Raw genomic sequence first — 20,077 nt, 5'->3', positions numbered from 1 at the left:
ACCGAAAATTTCATTTATAGCTACACTTCATACTTCAAATGCTACATAGCTTAATTAAAAAGAGCAAATAGATTAAATGAGAGAACAGAAACAGTGGAAAAGGCAGTACTACTAAAACTCTGTGTGTGGAAGAGAAGTGGTGAAGACTACCATGTTTAGTGTGTGTGTGTGTGTATGTACGTACGTACGTGTGTGTGTATACGTACGTACATACGTGTGTGCGTGCACGCACTGTTACGGCTTCAGCAACGATAAATATATAAGTGAGGCAGGGTTTTTTTTATAACAAATAAAACATTTATTAAACACTGAAAAACAAACCCCCAAAAATAAATAACTAACACAACCGGAAATCAGCTGCTGTGCAGCAACTTAAATAGTTCTTAAAGGAATAAAGCGAAAACAGTTCTTAAAGCAATGTTGCAAAAACAGTTCTTCAAAGTAGTACTGCAAAAGTTCAAAATGCTTACAGTCCATTAAAGGAGAAACTTTTTAGATGATTTAAGTTCTCTTTAACGTCTTGTTGCTGCAGTTCTCAGTCGAACTATACTTTTCCCGGAGAATTTACGAAGATGAAAATGAAATGGCTTAAAGGCACTGACCTTTCCTTTACAAAACTGTACCCAACCCTTTCTGCTATTATTTGCAGGGGTTAACATGGGCACAACCAACGAATCTCTTCCGAATGAGGATCAAACAAGGTCGAACCTGTTTCACCGTCAAAATCAACTTTCCTCGATCTTTTAACTCCCGAACTCTGATCTTCACTCTCCACTGATTTTTAACTGGCAGTATTATAAAGAAACTCCCTGCAATGACCTTTTAAACTTTAGGCATTAAATAAAACTCCACCTCAAACTGCATCATAATATTGGACCACGCAGTGGCATGGAGTCAAAATGGCAAATCCAGCCACGAACTGCTCCTCCTCACAGGGAGGGGTCCTCCTTATATACCCTGTTAAAAAAAAACTGTCACATGACCTCAACTGGTGGGAAAATGACATCACTCCATCATCACAAGACCACTGCCTTAAGTCCAGCATATCTTCAACACCACTGTCACGTGACAAGTACAAGATACCCACGGGTACGTAAGAGTGTGTGTGTGTGTGTGTGTGTGTGTGTGTGTGTGTGTGTGTGTGTGTGTGTGTGTGTGTGTGTGTGTGTGTGTGTGTGTGTGTGTGTGTGTGTGTGTGAGAGAGAGAGAGAGAGAGAGAGAGAGAGAGAGAGAGAGAGAGAGAGAGAGAGAGAGAGAGAGAGAGAGAGAGAGAGAGAGAGAGAGAGAGAGAGAGAGAGAGAGAGAGAGAGAGAGAGAGTGTGTGTGTGTGTGTGTGTGTGTGTGTGTGTGTGTGTGTGTGTGTGTGTGTGTGTGTGTGTGTATTTTAAGTCCCAGATGAGTTCTCATTGTGACAGCTGACAGTTGTGATAGCTGGAGTCATAATTAAATGGTTGGTTTTGGACTGATTTTGTTTCAAGAGTGCATTTTTTTCTTGTGTGACCCACAACACAGGCTTTGAGAATCCCAGTCTTCAATTACTATAACTACCACTACTAATAATAATAATAACGGTAATAGCAGCAACAACAACATCCGGCCATAAAACTACTTACTGGCGCAATGAAAAAAAAACCCTGGATGCTTTGGACCTTGGCTTGATAATTTGGCCCTTGTGGAAAACTAATTGGGGAACCCTTCCATACACTTTCCAACATTGTATTTCATTTCCCACTTCTTTGTCCATTTCTCTAAACTATCTCAGTCTCTCTGCAGGCTCTCTGTTTCCTCAACACTACCCGCTCCTCCACTTATCTTTGTATCATCAGCAAATTTAGCCACAAATCCATTAATATTGTAGTCTAAATCATTGACATACATCGTAAGAAGCAGTGGTCCCAACCTTGACCCCTGTGGAATTCCACTGGTAACTGGCAGCCAGCCAGAACAGGATCTCCTTATTCTCACTCTCTGCTTTCTGCCGATCAGCCAATGCTCCACCCACGCTAGTAACTTCCCTGTAATTCCAAGGGCTCTTATCTTGCTAAGCAGCCTCACGTGCAGCACCTTGTCAAAGGCCTTCTGAAAATCCAAGTACACCACCTCTACTGCATCTCCTTTGTATACCCTGCTTGTAATTTCCTCAAAGAATTATGGTAGGTTTGTCGGGTAGGATTTTCCTTTCAGGAAACTATACTGGCTTTGGCCTATCTTACCATGTGTCTCCAGGTACTCTGTAATCTCATCCCTAACAATCGATTCCAACAACTTCCTAACCACTGATGTCAGGCTAACAGAAAGTTTCCTTTCAGCTGCCTCCCACCCTTCTTAAATATTAGAGTAACATTTACAATTTTCCAGTCATCCAGTACAATGCCAGAATCTATTGATTCTTGAAAGATTATCGTTAATGCCTCCGCAATCTCTCCAGTTACTTCCTTCAGAACTTGAGGGTGCATTCCATCGGGTCCAGGAGATTTTTACTTCATAATCTTCACTTCCCTGACACTCTTGAATGTCCGGTACACTGCAGATGTCTTCCACTGTGAAGACTGATGCAAAATATTCATTCAGTTCCTCTGCCATCTCTGCATCTCTCATTACAATATCTCCAGCGTCATTTTGTATTGGTCCTACCCTCGGCTCTCTTTTACCCTTTATATAAAGAACAGAGTGATATACTACGTAAATACTCATCAAGGACTTTATGGAGGGGGGAATGCAAGCAGAATTTTAAAAAAAAAAATTGAGATTCACGTAAATGGATGCTTGATCCTAGGTAACTATGCTATATTACTCCATGGCAATAGTCCAGATGCAATCTCACAAAGGCATCATTTAATTAGACCATCTCTCTCTGTTCTCTTCTGATAATAAGGGCTGGCATACAGTACTGTTGGTCTCCCTAAATGTCTGCTGAACCTCAGTGTTACCCTTCAGTGAATGATCTACAGACACACTCAGAGTTCTTTGAACATTAATTTCTTTCAATATTTATCAATATTCTACTTTATATTTTTCCACATTATATTCCACCTCCTCGTCAATGTCTATTGCTTAACTTGCCTCTCTCACCAAGACCACTATGCATCCTCCTCATAAACCATATTTTTACCTGCATTGCATCATCAGCAAACCTTGATCCATTTATTCAAATTATTAGTTTACACTGTACAGCCTCAAACCAAAAATCATCAGTCTAATTTAGGTCTGTTTCTGTCCATAATGGCACATTAACTTCAATGCCCTACATTCTATTAGTGATCTCCCTGTGACACCTTATCAAAAGCCTTGAGAAAGGCAAAATACATCACATCAACTGGTTCACCTATATCCCTCCTTGGTTACTAATACCCTCAAAAAATCTAAGAGATTTATCTAATAATATTATTCTTAAAATTCATGACACTGTACCTACTTCAGTTTTTATTTTCCAGGGTACCTGATTACCACTTTCTTTATAACACCCATATTTTCTTGGGAGAATAGAAATAGCACTGAAAATTGGAACACATGAAATTTAAATTCTGATATAATGAATCAACACAGAGATGAGCAGTGGAAGCCAAAGTCTCAGCTCACGGTTAAATGGAGTTACAACTGTTTAGTTTTACTTGAGATAGTGGTTTTGGAGTTGGATTGAATGGACTGCAAGGATAGGCCATTTTCATCAGGTCATCAATTTGGTCTTGGTTTTACTAAGCAAAAACTCATGAAACTGCTACTTTTCCTTTTGTTGGAAAGAATAGAGATAGCAAAGGAAAGAAGTTACAGTGGAAAAAATATTGCTGACTGTTTACTTTTGCTGTCCATGATGAATCAGTAGAAGATTTGGCTGAGGAAAGTTAGGCCTAAGTTCTCTCAACGTAATCCAGGAAGATCCATTAATGGCTATCTGCCTCAGCTGTTAAACACAGATGCACATTATCTATCAGCATTTGCATTCTCATGTACAATTTCAGAGTCAAATCACTTACCTGAAGGTTTTTACCAGGCTATTTAGTTCGGAAAATATATCAGACATCGAAAGTGGAAAAGGTGCCAATAACTTGGGTAAGCTAGGAATAAAGAATATAACCTTTTATAATTGCTATCAAATTCTCTATGAAGATTTCAAGAGAACCTTGAAACTTACAACTGCACCCATGCAAAATATCACAACAGTCAAAAGAATATTAATACTCTCTCACAAGCAGTGTGATTTTAAAAAATATCCAATTTTAAGGTGGACAAAGTTTCTACATTTGAAAGAGTTTGATTTTGGCAATTTTGGCATATTAAATTCACTTCTGAAAATATTGGTGATATTATTAGAGAATTATTTGGAGTTATTCAGAAGAAAATGGGCTTAATCCCAAAGAACAAACATTTTAATCACTATCAACTTTCCACTAATAGAAAAGCCCAATTTTAAAGTCGCCAAATATGAGCCTTACTTAAAATTAATTTTCAGGACTTTGTCAAAGCCTGCATTTACTACCCATTCTAAATTGCTCTTGAGAAGATGACAATGACAATTCTTTAATCACTACAATCTCCTGGGGTTTGGGGTAGGGAGTACCAGAATTTGCACGCAGTAATGATGAACAGCTCTGTTTTCAGGTTAGGATGATGTGAGACTTGGAAGGGAAAATGCTGGTGATACACGTGCTGTCCTTGTCCTGTGTTTGCGACATACTGTCAGAGTAGTCTGGGTGAGCAAGTGCAGCGCATTTCATAAGAAGTGGTAGCTGTAGTTACAATGCCTCGAGCAGAGTATGATGTTCTCCTAAGGGGTGTCCCTGGGATGTTAGGAAGCATTCCCTTAATGGAGAACGCTTGTGTATCATTTTTGTTTAACATGGGGGGGGGGGGGGCTGATGCATGGTCCTTGACAGATCAGGGTCAGGGTCCAGTGGCATAAAATACAAGATGATGTGATGCGCCTTTATCTTCCACCAGCTCTGTCATTGAGCTCTTAGTTAGATCCCTCTTTGACTGGAACCGCTCCCGTGATCTTACCGCCATGGGTAACCCTACCAGGCTCTAAGCACCAAATGGCTAAATTCGAGCCAGTATTGCTCTTGGGGTCTCAGGAACTCATAAGCTTCTTCACCACAACAAGGTGACAATCCTCAGGGAAGTCCTCAGTGATAAATATTACAGCCACTACCTAGCTACACCATGGGGTACTTTACAATAGCCACCTCTACTATAGCCAATATGTGGCTGTGCTGGAGGTGGCTATTGTGAATGACCCTTCTGCGTAGTTAGGTGGCAGAAGTATCAAAGGGGGAGTTGACGAACACATAATAGAGAAACCTCATAGCTCTGAGGGAGTTAGCATGGATTCAGTGGGCTGAAATGCCTTCTTCTTTGCTATAGTGAGTAAAAACTAACCTTTAATAATTACATAGTGTCACTGTAGTAAGATTAAATCAGAATCAAAACATTCCATCAAAAACTTAAAACATTCTTGCCCTCAATGAACCATTTTTTTTAAAAAAAGAGCATCTTCATAGACCCACAAAGCAATGCAATTAGTAAAGTTTCCTAAAGATTATTAATTTACTTAGGGAGACATCCAGTTTTCTAAATTTAAAATTCATTATCTTTCAAATAAAACAATTATGCTGAAAGTAATTTGTGCTGAGAATACAGATTCTTTATCCACTAGTTAAAAATCCAGCACAGGTTAAGCAACCCTTAACTGAAATGCTTAGGGCTAGAAGTGCTTCGGATTTTGGATTTTTTTTGTATTTGGAATGTTTGCATTTATATAATGAGATACATTGGGGATGGGACCCAAGTCCAAACATGAAATTGGTGTGAAGCTCACAAAGCGAACAGTCTGCAGTTGAAGCACAGTCTGACACGATGTAGCTGTGTCCTCCACAGACTGTCAGTTGAATGACCACCCCCAACTACATTTATTACTGGGTTCCAGCACTGCGATTGGCTTCATATCTGCCAACAATTTCAAACAGCTGCCCGTACCACAGCAACTATGATGGGAGGGGGGATAGTTTAAAATTATATTTTAAATAATTTTGTGCATGAAACAATAATGTGTAAATTGAACCACCAGAAAGGTAAGCTGACCAGGTGGACAGTCAGAGGTTGTTTGGCATCACTTTCATCCTGACTCTGAATTTAAGTGCTACTGGTAAGCAGTTTTTGTCTTATACTTGTTCATCACACATATGTACTGATGTAGTCATTCAGCATGTTAGATTTTCATCAGCGACGATCTTGGCAAACTCATCAATGAATTTCTCTGCTGCTTTGTGATCAGCAGAAGAGATATCAGCACAATTCTTTAAAAATTTAATTCTATGCTTTTTCTTAAATGTCTGCTATCAGCCTGCAGAACATTCAAAATTACGTTCAGTTTGTCGTGATAGCTCTTTGCCTGTTTCATAATCAGCATACAATTAAGTGGCGCATGTTTACTCCGACGTTGATAAATCCACTCTTTCAATACACTACACGATTGAGATCTTCATTTTTGGCTTTATGAAGTTTTTTTCTATTTTTCATTATCTGCTCTTTAGTACATATGTGAAGTCACTTTTCATAACTGTCTGTGGTGTGTAGAGACCTGCACATCACCTGGGAACCCTCCTAGCTCCTTGTGGAATTTTCCATTTCTGACATCATGTCAGCACTCAGAAAATTTAGGATTTTGGAGGTTTTTGGAATTTGGAATTTCAGATAAGGGGGGCTGAACTTATAGAAACACTTGGAACTACATTTTTTTTAGTACATAAGAATGAGAGCAATTTCTAAGAAGACAACAAAATAAAGAGCAAACATGAGGAAATCTGCAGATGCTGGAAATTCAAACAACACACACAAAATGCTGGTGGAACACAGCTGGCCAGGCAGCATCTATAAGGAGAAGTACTGTCAACGTTTCGGGCCGAGACCCTTCGTCAGGCCAAAACAAATATATAAGCTACAACTTTATTAACTGCTGTCTCCTAGCTGAAAGTGGTACGGAAATGAAGGAGGCAGAAACAGAATAATAAGCAACAGACCACATTCAGTAAGGATATGCAGCAATACCTCCACCATGATTATTCTCAACACCCTATAAGGCTGCGTCCTCAGCCCAACTCTACTCCCTGTGCACTCAGAACAGCGTGCTCTAACTACATAAACAAAAGTGGGCCATTTCTCATATAATGATAAGCTGAAGTACAGGAAGGAGATAGAGAGCCTAAGTGACATGGTGTCATATCAACAATCTTTCCCTCAATGTCAAAAAAAAAGAGCTTGTCAAGAAGGGGGTGGTGCACACACTGGTGATTTACATGAAATCAGGTTGACAGTGTTGAGAGTTTCAAGTTCCTAGGAGTAAACATTACCAATACCCTGTCCTGGTCTAACCATGTTGAAGCCACAGCCAAAAAAGCTCATCAGTGCTTCTACTTTCTCAAGAGGCTAAAGAAATTTGTTATTTCGCCTTTGACCCTCACTAATTTTTATCAAAGAGTCATAGGAAGCATCTTAGCCAGTTGCTTCATAGCTTGGTATGACAACTGCTCCACCCTTACCACAAGAAACTGCAGAATTGTGGACACAGCTCAGCACATCATGGAAACAAATGTTCTCTTCACGGATCCTGTCTACACTTCTTGCTGCCTATGTAAAGCTCCACCCACCCCGGACATTTCTCTCTTCTCCCCCATCCCACTGGGCAGGAGATACAAAAGCCTGAAAGCATGTACCACAGGTTCAAGGGTAGTTTTTATCCCACTTTTACAAGAGTATTGAATGTTTCCCTAGTATGATAAGATGGAGTCTTCACTTCACAATCCACCTCACTGTGATTTGGCACCTTACTGTCGACCTGCACCGCATCTTCTCTGTACAGTAGCTCTTTATTCTGCACTTGTTATTGTTTCACCTCATGCTACCTTAATGCACCATTGTAATCAATTGATCATTGTGGTTGGTATGAAAGTCAAATTTTTTCACTGTAAGATGCACACATTGATGAAGGAATTCAGCAGGCCAGGTAGCATCTATGGAGTGGAATGAACAGTTGACATTTCAGGATAAGACCCATTGCTTTGGATTTCCAGCATCTGAAGAATCACTGTACCTCGGCATGTGTGACTATTTGTCAAGCACAAACTAGGCTGAGCACCTACACCCCATCTGCCATGGGCTTCTGGAGCTCCCAGCTGCTAGTCTTGGATGGCAAATAGGGACAGTAATCAACCTTGGCATTGCACTTGACATCCACATACCGTAAATACAAAAAAAACATAGCATAAAAATAGTTTCTTTTGCCCTAACAAATAACAAAGATAACAGGATCTGATCATCAATTGTGAAGAAATATATAATTTTTATGTCTAGTTAGAAATGTTACAGAAATGTGAAAAAATGCAGATTCTAGGTAGATACTAATGAACATACGCTAACATAACACTTACACTTTTTTAAGTGCATCTAGAACAATGCGTTTGCGGATCTGGTTCCGTGCTTCAGAATCCACCAATGGAAGAACTGGATCTTCCTCTCTACTTTCCTAAATTCCAAACAAAATGCAACTTGGTATCATTTAAGTTCAGAATTGTTCAATCTACAAACTGAGGAATATAATGGATTAATAAACTCTTGTTTCTTGTGAAGTCTAGTAACAAATAAATGTCTAAAATTAATCAATAAACTGATCGCATAGGAAGTAGAATAAAACTTTCCATAAACAGGAGAATGATCCCATACAAAAAACAGGCTTGGAATTTCAATTTAAAACTACAGTGAAATTAATTAACATTTAATGTGTGCATTACTGGATTTAAAAAAAAGTCTTGTTTGAATATCCTTTTCACGAGAAAAGATGGTTTTTTAAATAATTTTTAGGTATTGATATAGTAGCTTTATAATACAACATAATGAGCTAACAGCCATTCTAGCTTTTTGCCATGGGAGCATTTCACCTTTTCCGCTGAGACAACTAGTTAAACAGCACGTGCTAACCATATATAACCATATAACAAATACAGCATGGAAACAGGCCATCTCGGCCCTTCTAGTCTGTGCCGAACACTTACTCTCACCTAGTCCCACCGACCTGCACTCAGCTCATAACCCTCCATTCCTTTCCTGTCCATATACCTATCCAATTTTACTTTAAATGACAATATTGAACCTGCCTCTACCACTTCTACTGGAAGCTCGTTCCACACACTTATCACTCTCTGAGTAAAGAAGTTCCCCCTCGTGTTACCCCTAAACTTTTGCCCCCCAACTCTCAACTCATGTCCTCTTGTTTGAATCTCCCCTACTCTCAATGGAAAAAGCCTATCCATGTCAAGTCTATCTATCCCCCTCATAATTTTAAATACCTCTATCAAGTCCCCCCTCAACTTTCTATGTTCCAAAGAATAAAGACCTAACTTGTTCAACCTTTCTCTGTAACTTAGGTGCTTTCACCACTAGTTTTAGACACGGATACCATGGCAAATACACTCTGGTAATCTACTCCGTGCTTTACCTCATTTTAAATACACCGACCATGCTACCTCTCAGCCTCCTTTGCTCCAGAGAAAACTGATCTATCTAATCTCTCCTAATGATTCAACCAACCAATCCAGACAACACCCTTGTAAATCTTTTTTGCACACTTTCTGGCTTAATCACATCCTTCCTGTAACATGGTGATCAGAACTCCAAGTGCAGCCTCAACTACATTCTGTATGACAGTAATATGATATTCCAATTCTTACACTAAAAGCCTTAAGCTAGTGCAGGTAGGATATGTGTTATGCCTTCTTTGCTACCCTGTTGCCACCCTCAGGGAACCATTACTTGTAACTCCTAGCACTCCCTAATTCAACAGCACTCACTGTGTATGTCCAACCTTGGCTTAACTTCCCAAAATGCATCTCTTCACTCTGCTCTGAGCTAAATTCCCTCTCTTATTTCTTTGCTCATTTTACAATCGATGAATCTCATATTGCAACCCTAGAAAACTTCCTTCACTGTTCACAAATTATGGTGTCATCAGCAAACTTACTAATCGTGCTACCTATATTCTAAGCTAAATCACTAACATATACAACAAATAATGGAAATCCCAGCACTAATCTCCACAGCAACCCACAGGTCATTGGCCTTTAGTCTGAGAAACTTTCATCCATTACCACTCTCTTTCTCCTACCAGAATCACTGAGCAAGCAGTTAATAGATTCAATGCCTTGTCACTCAAATACAGTACCAGAGAAAGGAACCTATGGGGGAAGTCACAAATTTAAAACATAAAATCCTCAACAAACTACTGTGTAGTGGAATCTGACAAATCTCTGAGTGTGGGTCATTTACTAGTACTGAGAATGATATTAGATTCTTTCTATGATTTCCCCTGGAAAAGTATTAGTGTCAATGATGTACAACTTACAGCAGATGTGGATTGATAATGTTCTTCACTTTTGTCTTCAGTATTGTCAGGCAAAACATACTGCCCTTTATAAAACTCTCTGACTTTCAGGTGAAGAAATTCGGATTCCTGCTTCAGTTGTTCAAAATTTGGTAATGGTCTAACAGTGGTCTCCACCCCTTTCACCTGGACACTCGTGCTAATATTTTCATTAGGATCCATGATTTCAACTACTTCCAGGCTATCCAAGTCATCTTCATCAAGTTGTTCTTGTGCGGTAGCATCAGATGATTGACATGGCAAACTGCACTGTGTTCTTCCATGTTTTAAGTTTGAACCATAAAGAAATCTTAATGTTTCTTCCGTATTCCATTCACTTAATGTTTGTCTTAGTAATTCTAGTACGTTAGCTTCAGCACCTGAAGCAGATCTACGCGAACTAACAAGGTTACATTGTTTTGATTTTGATATTAGGTTTCTCAGTGATGCAGCACCCTTCTTGCTTAAACCTTGTGTTGTAAAGTTACTTGTTGCAAGTTTGTCTTTATCCTTTAATCCACTTAAGGGAGCTGTTTGAGGGACATCTTGGCCTGCTGCCCGAGGAGCTTCTTCCTTTTGTGTAAAAGTCAACTGGTCGATTCCAACATCCTGTGATGATCTGGAACTGTACGTCTCAAAGTGATATTCCTTCAGCTGCTCTGCAATATTTTCTACCTCCTGATCCAGCTCTGTAAATTTTGGTGCTGGTACTGAGTTTGTACTCGTGCCTTGCTGCTTTCTTTTGAACTGTTTGTGCCCTGTAGATTTTAACTTTTCTCCCATGAGGATAGTTGAAACAAATTCTTGATCAGAGTCACTGCTATCACTTTCACTTGAAGAGGAGCTAGAGACATGTTGATCATCCATAAAGGGAGGGTTATCAATATCTGAAATTCGGATATTTAAATTTTGAAACTTCACTTCTTCCCCAGCACTCCCTCTGCAAAATAAGAATATATAATAAAAATAAATAGATTTCAAATTTTCAAGGTACAATTTAGTAGCCAGGTATCATAAAATTATAAATTTAATTTCTGCGATTCAGAAGCAGGAACATCTCAGAATGATACCTTACAATGGCACTTTGAGCCAGGATTTCCAACCTTTTTTATGCCGTGGATCAATACCATAAAGCAAGGGGTCTGTGGACCCTGGCTGGGGACCCCTGCCTTACACATATTCAACCTTCATTGTCCAGGTTTGTTCTTTTTTTTCTGTAATTTATTTTTTTATTGAAGTTCATCATCAAACAAACATTTCCATAAGATGTATTTCAGACATTGTACATATATATCATATAATCATATATATCACAAATCTCCACAAAGTATTTATCTGAGGTACACACATAGAAAAGAGTGGAAAGAAAAAACAAGCAAAAGGAAAGAACTATGTACAAGTAGGGAGTGATCTTTTTTTTTCCACAACAGATTCATTGATTTGTGAGAATAAAATCAGGCCTATGAGGCATTATGTAGTTAAATCATTTTTCCCAGTATGAATCAAATTGTTCCAAATTGGATAAAATTCTCTTACATTTGATTGGATTTAATAGCCCATTGACATTAAAAGAAGTGAATTTTACCTTGTATTTATCTGTCAATGTATCACTGAAATTAGCAGAATAAAACTTAATCGATCTACCCCCTGAATAAATAAGAACCAAGAAACGCAAATAATAACAAAAATGGCAATGAATGTCTGATTCCAAGGCTGAGGTCTCTAGTAGATGACCCTGCGTTTAGCAGGGTACGGAGTCTGAAATCTAGGAAATGTCTAGCTGTGGGGGATAACCCCTTCCTACTTGTGAGTTGAGGGCCCCCATTGCAGTATTCATAAAAGTCAGTGCACAAATCCATTACACAGAAAAGACTTCCCTGTGCACTCCTTATATATATATACATACACACACACACACACACACACACACACACACACACACACACACATACATACATATTACATACATATATAAATATATTCTCATTTTGGTGGGGAGAAAGGAGTAAGTGAGCGAATAAAGAATAACAAGTAATATAAAATCCACATTATAATAAGTATTTCCCGAGATAGGTATATCACTGTGTACTTTTGCTTCCGTTTAGCTTCTCAACATTATTAAAGTTAGCCAAACCTTATGGCTCTTCTGAAGGGGGTGAGGACTGTCTTTGGGAAACTCCTGGTCTCTTACTGATATATTTGTCTCGGCCTCCTCCCGTCTCCTGCCTTCTCAATTCTCACACTATTTCCCAAGTGGAGCGGGATAATTCCTCTGGCCTTCATGTCTGTAGTCGCATCTTCCACTGTCTGGTACAACCGTGACCCGTTGTCATAAAACACTTGAAGTTTAGCAGGGTACAGAGTTTGAAATCTAATCTTTTTTTGCTTTAGTACTTGCTTTACTTCAGAGTATTCTTTGCGTTTCTGCAGGACCGTGGTGGGGGGGGGGGGGGTAATCTTGGTCGAAATATATTAATTTATCGTCGAAAAACACTCTCTTCTTACCCCAGGCCCTTCGTAGAATCTCCGCCTTGGTGTTGTACCGAAGGAATTTAATTATTATTGAGTGTGGCTTTCTATCCTGGGTAGGTTTTGGGACGAGTGCGCGGTGGGCTCTTTCAGCTTCCGGCTCCATAGCCAAGGGAAGATCCAGCGCATCCCGCAGTAACTTTCCGACAAACTCCGTCATAGATGAGCCATCTGCTCTTTCGGGAACGTTGTAGATTCTGATATTTTTCCGCTGTGATCTTCCTTCCAGGTCAAGCAGTTTACCTTCTTGGTGATGTCATATTTTTATTGTCTTACTCAGTATCCATTCCAGGCTTTGAACGCGATCTTCCACCTTCTCAATTCGAGTCTCTGCCACCGCTATTTTTTGATTGACGCTGGCGAGCTCTGACTTAATATCACGGAGCTGCTGCTTTATTTCTTTATGGAACTCCATTATTTCTTTCAGGATTTCAAAGATATTCGCCGCTTCACCTGTACGAGGCCCAGCATCTGCCTTGCTAGCACACAGTTGGGTAGGAGAGCCGCTCGCTGCACTCCTCTCGGACGCAGGCTCCGCAGTGTCGCTTTTTTTATTTCCATTCCTTTTCCCCATTTTTGCCCTTCTTTTCAGTTCAAATATTTTTTGAAAAATATTATATTTGATGGGATAACGGGGCTTAATACACGTTTTTCCGGAGGAGCTTGTAACCAGCTGGCATTCTCGACGATGAAGTCACTGGAACCGTCCAGGCTTGTTTTCATTTATTGATTAATGGAACTGAATGTTATGGGCAAGGACAGCATTCACTATCCATTCTTAATTGACCCTCAACTGAAGAGGCACAGGTTTCAAAATCCACTTTTTCTTAGCGCTCTGTCTGAATAGCTACTGACATCTTGGAAGCTGCGGATAATTCATTGTCCGTGATAACAAGAGAGAAGTGACAGGAACACTTTAATTAGACAAGTAGCTGTAGGGCAGCTATAGAGCTTGGAAACAAACAATACTTGTTTACAGTTGCCCAAGTTGAGTTGTTAGGCCTCTATCCACACAGTACAGCAGCCAGATGGTTTCCAACAACTTTTATTTATATTGTGCAAATAATGTTGTGAAACACCCCAAAATAGTGCAGAGGCATATTTACAGAATTTCATCCTCTGCTACATAAGGAAATATTAAGAGCAGATGCCAAATCACATCTAAAGTTGTAAAAGAGCACACTGTACATTGAAAGGGAGGAGTAAGTGAAGAAAAGAGTTTAAATTAAAGGATGGATTGGGATAAATAGTGCAGGAAAGGAAAATGATATAACCATGGAACAATGTTCAACTGACACTATTAGTAAAAAAGGAAATAGCAAAGCACAAAAGAAAGAAAGAATATATTCCATAGATACATAAGAGATTCTGCAAATGCTGGAAATTCAGAGTAACAAGCACAATATGCTGGGGAAACTCAGCAGGTCAGGCAGCATCTACGAAAATAAATAAACAACTGACATTTTGGGCTGAGATCCTTCATTAGTACTAGAAAGGAATGGGGAAGAAGCCAGAAGAAGGTAATGCGGGAGCCAAAGGAGTACTTTAGAATGTGTAGGCTTTGTCTAGTGTCGTGTTTCCTAATGAAGGACCTTGGCCCAAAATGACCATTGATATTTTGTATGTGTTGCTCCTTCATTCAAAAAGTGAGGCAGAAAGCAGGAAATGAAAAGCCTGTTAGCTTAACACCCTTTGAAGAAAAAATGTTAGAAGCTATTTTAAAAGATCTCATAGCAGGTCATTCAGATAAAATCTAGGTAAACAAGCAAAATCAACTTGCTTTACTGAAAACTGAAACCAGGTGTAATTTGTGTGTAGCTCTTTGAAGAGGTAATAGGTGCTATTGATAAAGGGGATAAAGTGGATGTACCATACATTGGTTTGCAGAATCTTTTTATTATAATATTAATATAAAAGGTTTGCAGAAAGCATTAAATAAGGTGCCATTTCAAAGGTTACTGCAGAAAATAAAAGTTCCTGGTGCAGGGTATATCACTGGGTACTCTTAGCTGTCTGGATTGACTTTAAAGATTAGCTAAAGATTAGCTTTATTTGTCACTGTGGTGTGGTGAAAAAAGCACAACAGTGCCTCTTTCATGTCAGATGGTTGAAGAAGTTTGGTATGGGTCCACTAATCCTGAGGACTTCCTACAGGGGCACAAATGAGAACATCCTGACTGGCTGCATCACTGTCTGGTATGGGAACTGTACTTCCCTCAATCGTAGGACTTTGCAGAGAGTGGTGCGGACAGCCCAGCACATCTGTAGTTGTGAACTTCCTGCTATTCAGGATACTGACAGAGACAAGCGTGCAAAAAGGGCCCGAAGGATCATTGGGGACCCTAATCAACCCAATCACAAACTGTTTCAGCTACTACCATCTGGGAAAGGGTACAGCAGCATAAAAGCCAGCACCAACAGGCTCTGGGACAGCTTCTTCCACCAGGCCATCAGACTGATTAATTCACACTGATACAATTGTATGTCAATGCTATACTGACTGTCTTGTTGTATATACTATATATTACACATTGATATATTTAGATGGAGATGTAACAGAGATTTTTACTCTTCATGTATATGAAGGATGTAAGTAATAAGGTCAATCCGATTCAATAGACATTGAAATGCCTCATTTTGAGTCAACAATCAACACAGTCTGAGGCAGCCCCCAAATGCCACCACACTTCCAGTGCCATCAAAGCATGCCCAGAACTCACTAACCTTAACCCTAACCTCATGTCTTTGGGATGTGTGAGGAAATCAAAGCACACAGAGGAAATCCATGCGATCACAAGGAAAATGTACAAACATCTTACAGACAGCAGTGGAAATTGAACCCTAGTCTGTGATCACTGGCACTGTAAAGTGCTGTGCTAACTGCTATGCTACCGCGTTGCCCTGTCACAAAGTGATACAGCATAGAAACAGGCCCCTCAGCTCACCATTTCTACACTAGTCCCATTTACCTGCATTAGTCCATAATTTTTATGCCTTGGCATTTCTAGTGCTTGTCTAAGTACTTCTTAAGTGAGAGCATCTACCTTCACAGCCTCTTCAAGCAGCATGCTCCAGACTCCAACTGTGCTGTGTTAAAGAAAAATCACTTGGATTCCTTTCGACCTCTAAACATAAACCTGTGCCTTCTAGCCTTAGTTGGCACCATCACGTAAAAAATATTTTTACTACCTAGCCCATCTACTCCCCTCATAATAGTATATACCCCTATCAGGTCTCCCTTAGCTTCCTCTGCTTCAAAGTTAGTGAAAAACATACAGATGCCAGAAATCCTAAACTAAAAGAGAGAACGCTATAAACATTAGCAGGACATGAAAACTGTCAATGCTTCAGATTGAGAACCTTCATTAGAATTAGAGAAAGTGACAAAGTGCGAGGGAGAGGGGGAGAGGGGGAGAGGGGGAGAGGGGGAGAGGGGGAGAGGGGGAGAGGGGGAGAGGAAAAGTGGAAGTGTCTGTGACTGAGAGGAGATTAAAGATGTGGAAGTACCAATCACTTAAAATAACTGGCAGTTTAAAATAGAGGTGAGGAAAAAAATAAAACTTGAAACAGGAAGATGTAGCTGCATTTCTGGTCAGGGAGAGATAAAATAAGTGGAGGTATATAAGATAGCCTGGCTAACAGTAAATACTAGGTGTCTTTCTCTGGTTGGCAAGATGTGAAGAGTGGTCTACCACAATCACACATAACTAGGTCTCTACATCTTCCTATTATATAATAGAAGGCACTGAAGGAATGGTAGCTACATTTGTTGATGGAATATAATTACAGAAAATATCCATTTTGTAATGAAAAATAAAATAAACATTATTTATTGGTAAGAGATTATAAATCTCTAAGATGCGGAGGGATCAAATAGTCTTAAGTGTATAAGTTACAAAAGGCTAGTATGTAAGTGCAACAAGTGTGGGACTTGAGCACCACAGTTATAGGGAAAGGTTGAACTGGTCAGGACTTTGTGGAGCATCGGAGAATGAAGGGAGATTTGACAGAGGTATATAAAATTAAGAGTGTTATAGACAGGATAAGTGTAAACAGGCTTCTTTCACTGAGGCTGGGTGAGAATAGAACTAGAGGTCATGGGTTAAGGGTGATAGGTGAAATGTTTAAGAGGAACATGAGGTGGTGAAAGCGTGGAATGAGCTGCTAGCAACGGTGGTGGATACGAGTTTGATTTCCACATTTATCAAAAGTTTGGATAAGTACATGGATGGGAAGGGTATGGAGGGATATAGTCCAGGTGAAGGCTGATGGGACTAAGGACCTGTTTCTGGGCTGAAGTGCTCCATGACTCTAAGTAATTACAAAAGCTAAGGAATTGTTATTGTTTAATTCAAGGGGAACTAAATACAATAAAAAAAATGTAGAGTGGTTATGTGTCTGTTATGAAGGGCATTGGCTAGGCCATGCCTGGAGTATCATGTTAAATATTGGTCTTGTTACTTAAGTAAAGAGGCAGTACAGAGGTCCTTGAATGCACACATAGTCATTTGAAGTAAGGTTGGACAGGCTAGACTTGCTTCTGCTTAATGTGTTCAGAAGAGTGAAGGGGCGAGTGGGTTAGTAGCAAACAAGACTGGGATGGATATGGATAGGCAGGAAATGAGGAGGTTTTCCTTTTTCCATGAGAACTCAAAACTAGAGTTTTCACAGCATCAGCTTCCAGGTACATTCCTTTCAATGACATTACTGAATCAATGAAACTTAGTATTAATCAAAGAGTAAACAAGGCAACTAATTTATAGTACTGTATGCGGTTTATTTCTAGCAGCCAAAGATAAGTTTCTACACTCTGTTTTAAAAGCAAGAGTTTTCTGAATTTAAAGGAATTAGTATCATTATGTGAATGATAAGAATTACCAGCTGTTCCATATTTGCCTTTCTTACTTCATGGGCCAGGACAACTAGACTCTGAAGGAAAAGAGTTAATAAAGGCAATCTAAAGTATTAGATGAATTAAGAACCACCAAGATCTTGGAGTAGAAATATCTTTTGTTGCTACATCAGATGGTTTTTAGCAATATTAACTAGTATAAGGTCATAAGACACAAGAACAGCATTAGGCCATTCATCCCATCAAGCCTGGCCTGCCATTCAATCATAGCTGATTTATTATCCCTCTCAACCCCATTCTCCTGCCTCTCCACACCCACTTTAATTAGACCTTTCATTTCTTTCCTAACAATCTATTCAATCAGTATCACTGAATCAATGAATTGTACTGGTATGTATACTTAGACTAATTCCAGCAACCAAAGACTAACTTCAGGACTTTAAATGTATGAAGAAAGAGGAGAAAAGTGCAAGTTGATAATTGTATATCCCCCCCCACTGTAGTTACACTTGAAGATTGTATTTGGCAGCCTTGGCCTAAGGAGAATCCACAGATGATGAAAGGCAGTATGCATATTTTAACTTAAATAAACATTCCACAGGCCATATCACATTCAAAAAAAAGGTTTCTATTGTTAAATTGTTTACTATTTAACTTAACTTACTTGTAACCAATGTGGAAATCTATTACCTTGCTCCTTACGTTTAACTGCATTTGCAGACAAATGCGCCACCCCATGGCCAATGTTTTTAAGCATCAACTTTCAAACAAAATGCCCAAGTTTCTCGGCTCCAAATTCATGCCAGTAAATATGCTTTCTCTCTCATTTTCATTTGCATATTATATTAAAATGTTAATATCAACCAGTATTGTCTTAATTAGAACTATCTTCAAAAGGACAGGTAATACAGACATAAAAACACAGATAAATAAACTTAATATTAACGACAAATAAAATGAATCACCAATGCTATCATTATGTACTTCAGCTGCAGCCCCAGAAAAGATTAACTAATATTGGCTGATGAATGATGTAGCTCTACCGCTTTTGCATGAACAAGTTGAGGCAAATATATTCAATTATACTGAAACTATTAATTGTTAATACTAAATTCAAAGCAAAAGTATTCTGTGTACTGAACGTAAAATAAAATGCATACCTTTGCTCCTTTAATAATCGACATGCCGGAACTCTACAATGGAAAAGAGAATAATTTTTCACAATTTGTTAAAAAGTATTTACTATTCAGGTTTTTATCCTATTTCTCACTTCAGCCACAATTGAGCTTCTTTAGAAGGCGGCAGGAAGGAGGGGCAGGCTATAATTGTCCAAGCCATGATTTACTTAGTTTGGATCAGATTTCAATCTGTGTTTCAATGGAACAGATCAAATAAAATCCTCACAGCATCATCCAATCACAAACAAAAGAAAATCTGCAGATGTGGGAAATCCAATCAACACGCACAATATGTTGGAGGAACTCAACAGGCCAGGCAGCATCTATGAAAAAGAGTACAGTCAACGTTTTGGGCCGAGACCCTGTATCAGGATGAAGGGTCCCAATGGCGGGTCTCCGCCCAAGATGTCAACTATACTCTTTTCCATAGGTGCTGCCTGTCCGCTCAATCACCCAATTTCTTTCTTTTATTGAATAGCTACACCATATTACGGTCACAACAACATTTTAAAAAGATAATCTGTATCTCAACTTTAACTTGGTTATTTTTCCTTGTTAAAAGATAGATCATTTTATAGTCCGGTACAGAAATAGGCTCTTCAGCCCACAGCTGACGAGGAACCCAAAACAAACCAATCCTATTTGTTAGCACATGATCTACATTCCTCCATTTTCTGCATGGTTTTATGCCCGTCTAAATGCCTCCAACACTACCATCAAATATCGTACAAGGTTCCACCAACCAACCCACTAACTCCCCCCCCCCCCCCACCCCCGGCACACCAAGAAATCTGTGTTGGAAAACTTACTTCACATATTTCTTTAACTTCAAGCTCTGGCATCTAGTATTTCACATTTCAATCCTGGGACAAACCTCCATTTATCTATCACATCTATGGCTCTCCTAATTTAATTTGCTTCTTTCAGGACACCTCTCAGACTCCAATACCGGAGAAAATAATCCAAGTTTGTGCAAACTCTCCTCAGAGTAATTACCTTCTAATCCAGGCAACATCCTGGTGAACCTTTCCTGCACCCACTCCAAAGTCTCCACGTTTTTCCTGTAATGTGGCGAACAGCATTACATGTGATAGTCCAAATGTGGTCGAA

The 20,077-nt window shown here is 39.3% G+C and overlaps 1 protein-coding gene across 2 annotated transcripts in view; it reads right to left on the bottom strand.

The window, feature by feature from the left end:
• rpap2 (RNA polymerase II associated protein 2) overlaps positions 1-20,077 on the bottom strand; it is a 109,026-nt gene that overhangs the window by 72,475 nt on the left and 16,474 nt on the right. For both annotated transcript variants that reach the window (XR_009514691.1, XM_059983890.1), the window contains exons 6-9: positions 18,950-18,982; positions 10,391-11,348; positions 8,424-8,518; positions 3,975-4,055 (exon numbers count right to left, since the gene is read on the bottom strand). Coding sequence is in view for 1 of the 2 variants with exons in the window: in XM_059983890.1 (XP_059839873.1) it covers positions 3,975-4,055; positions 8,424-8,518; positions 10,391-11,348; positions 18,950-18,982 (1,167 nt within the window). In the remaining variant the exon portion in view is untranslated. The remainder of the gene's footprint in view (positions 1-3,974; positions 4,056-8,423; positions 8,519-10,390; positions 11,349-18,949; positions 18,983-20,077) is intronic.

Source organism: Hypanus sabinus, chromosome 11, assembly GCF_030144855.1.
Source record: "Hypanus sabinus isolate sHypSab1 chromosome 11, sHypSab1.hap1, whole genome shotgun sequence".
In the NCBI taxonomy this organism is placed as follows: Eukaryota; Metazoa; Chordata; class Chondrichthyes; order Myliobatiformes; family Dasyatidae; genus Hypanus; species Hypanus sabinus.
This window is presented reverse-complemented; position numbering and strand designations above follow the sequence as displayed.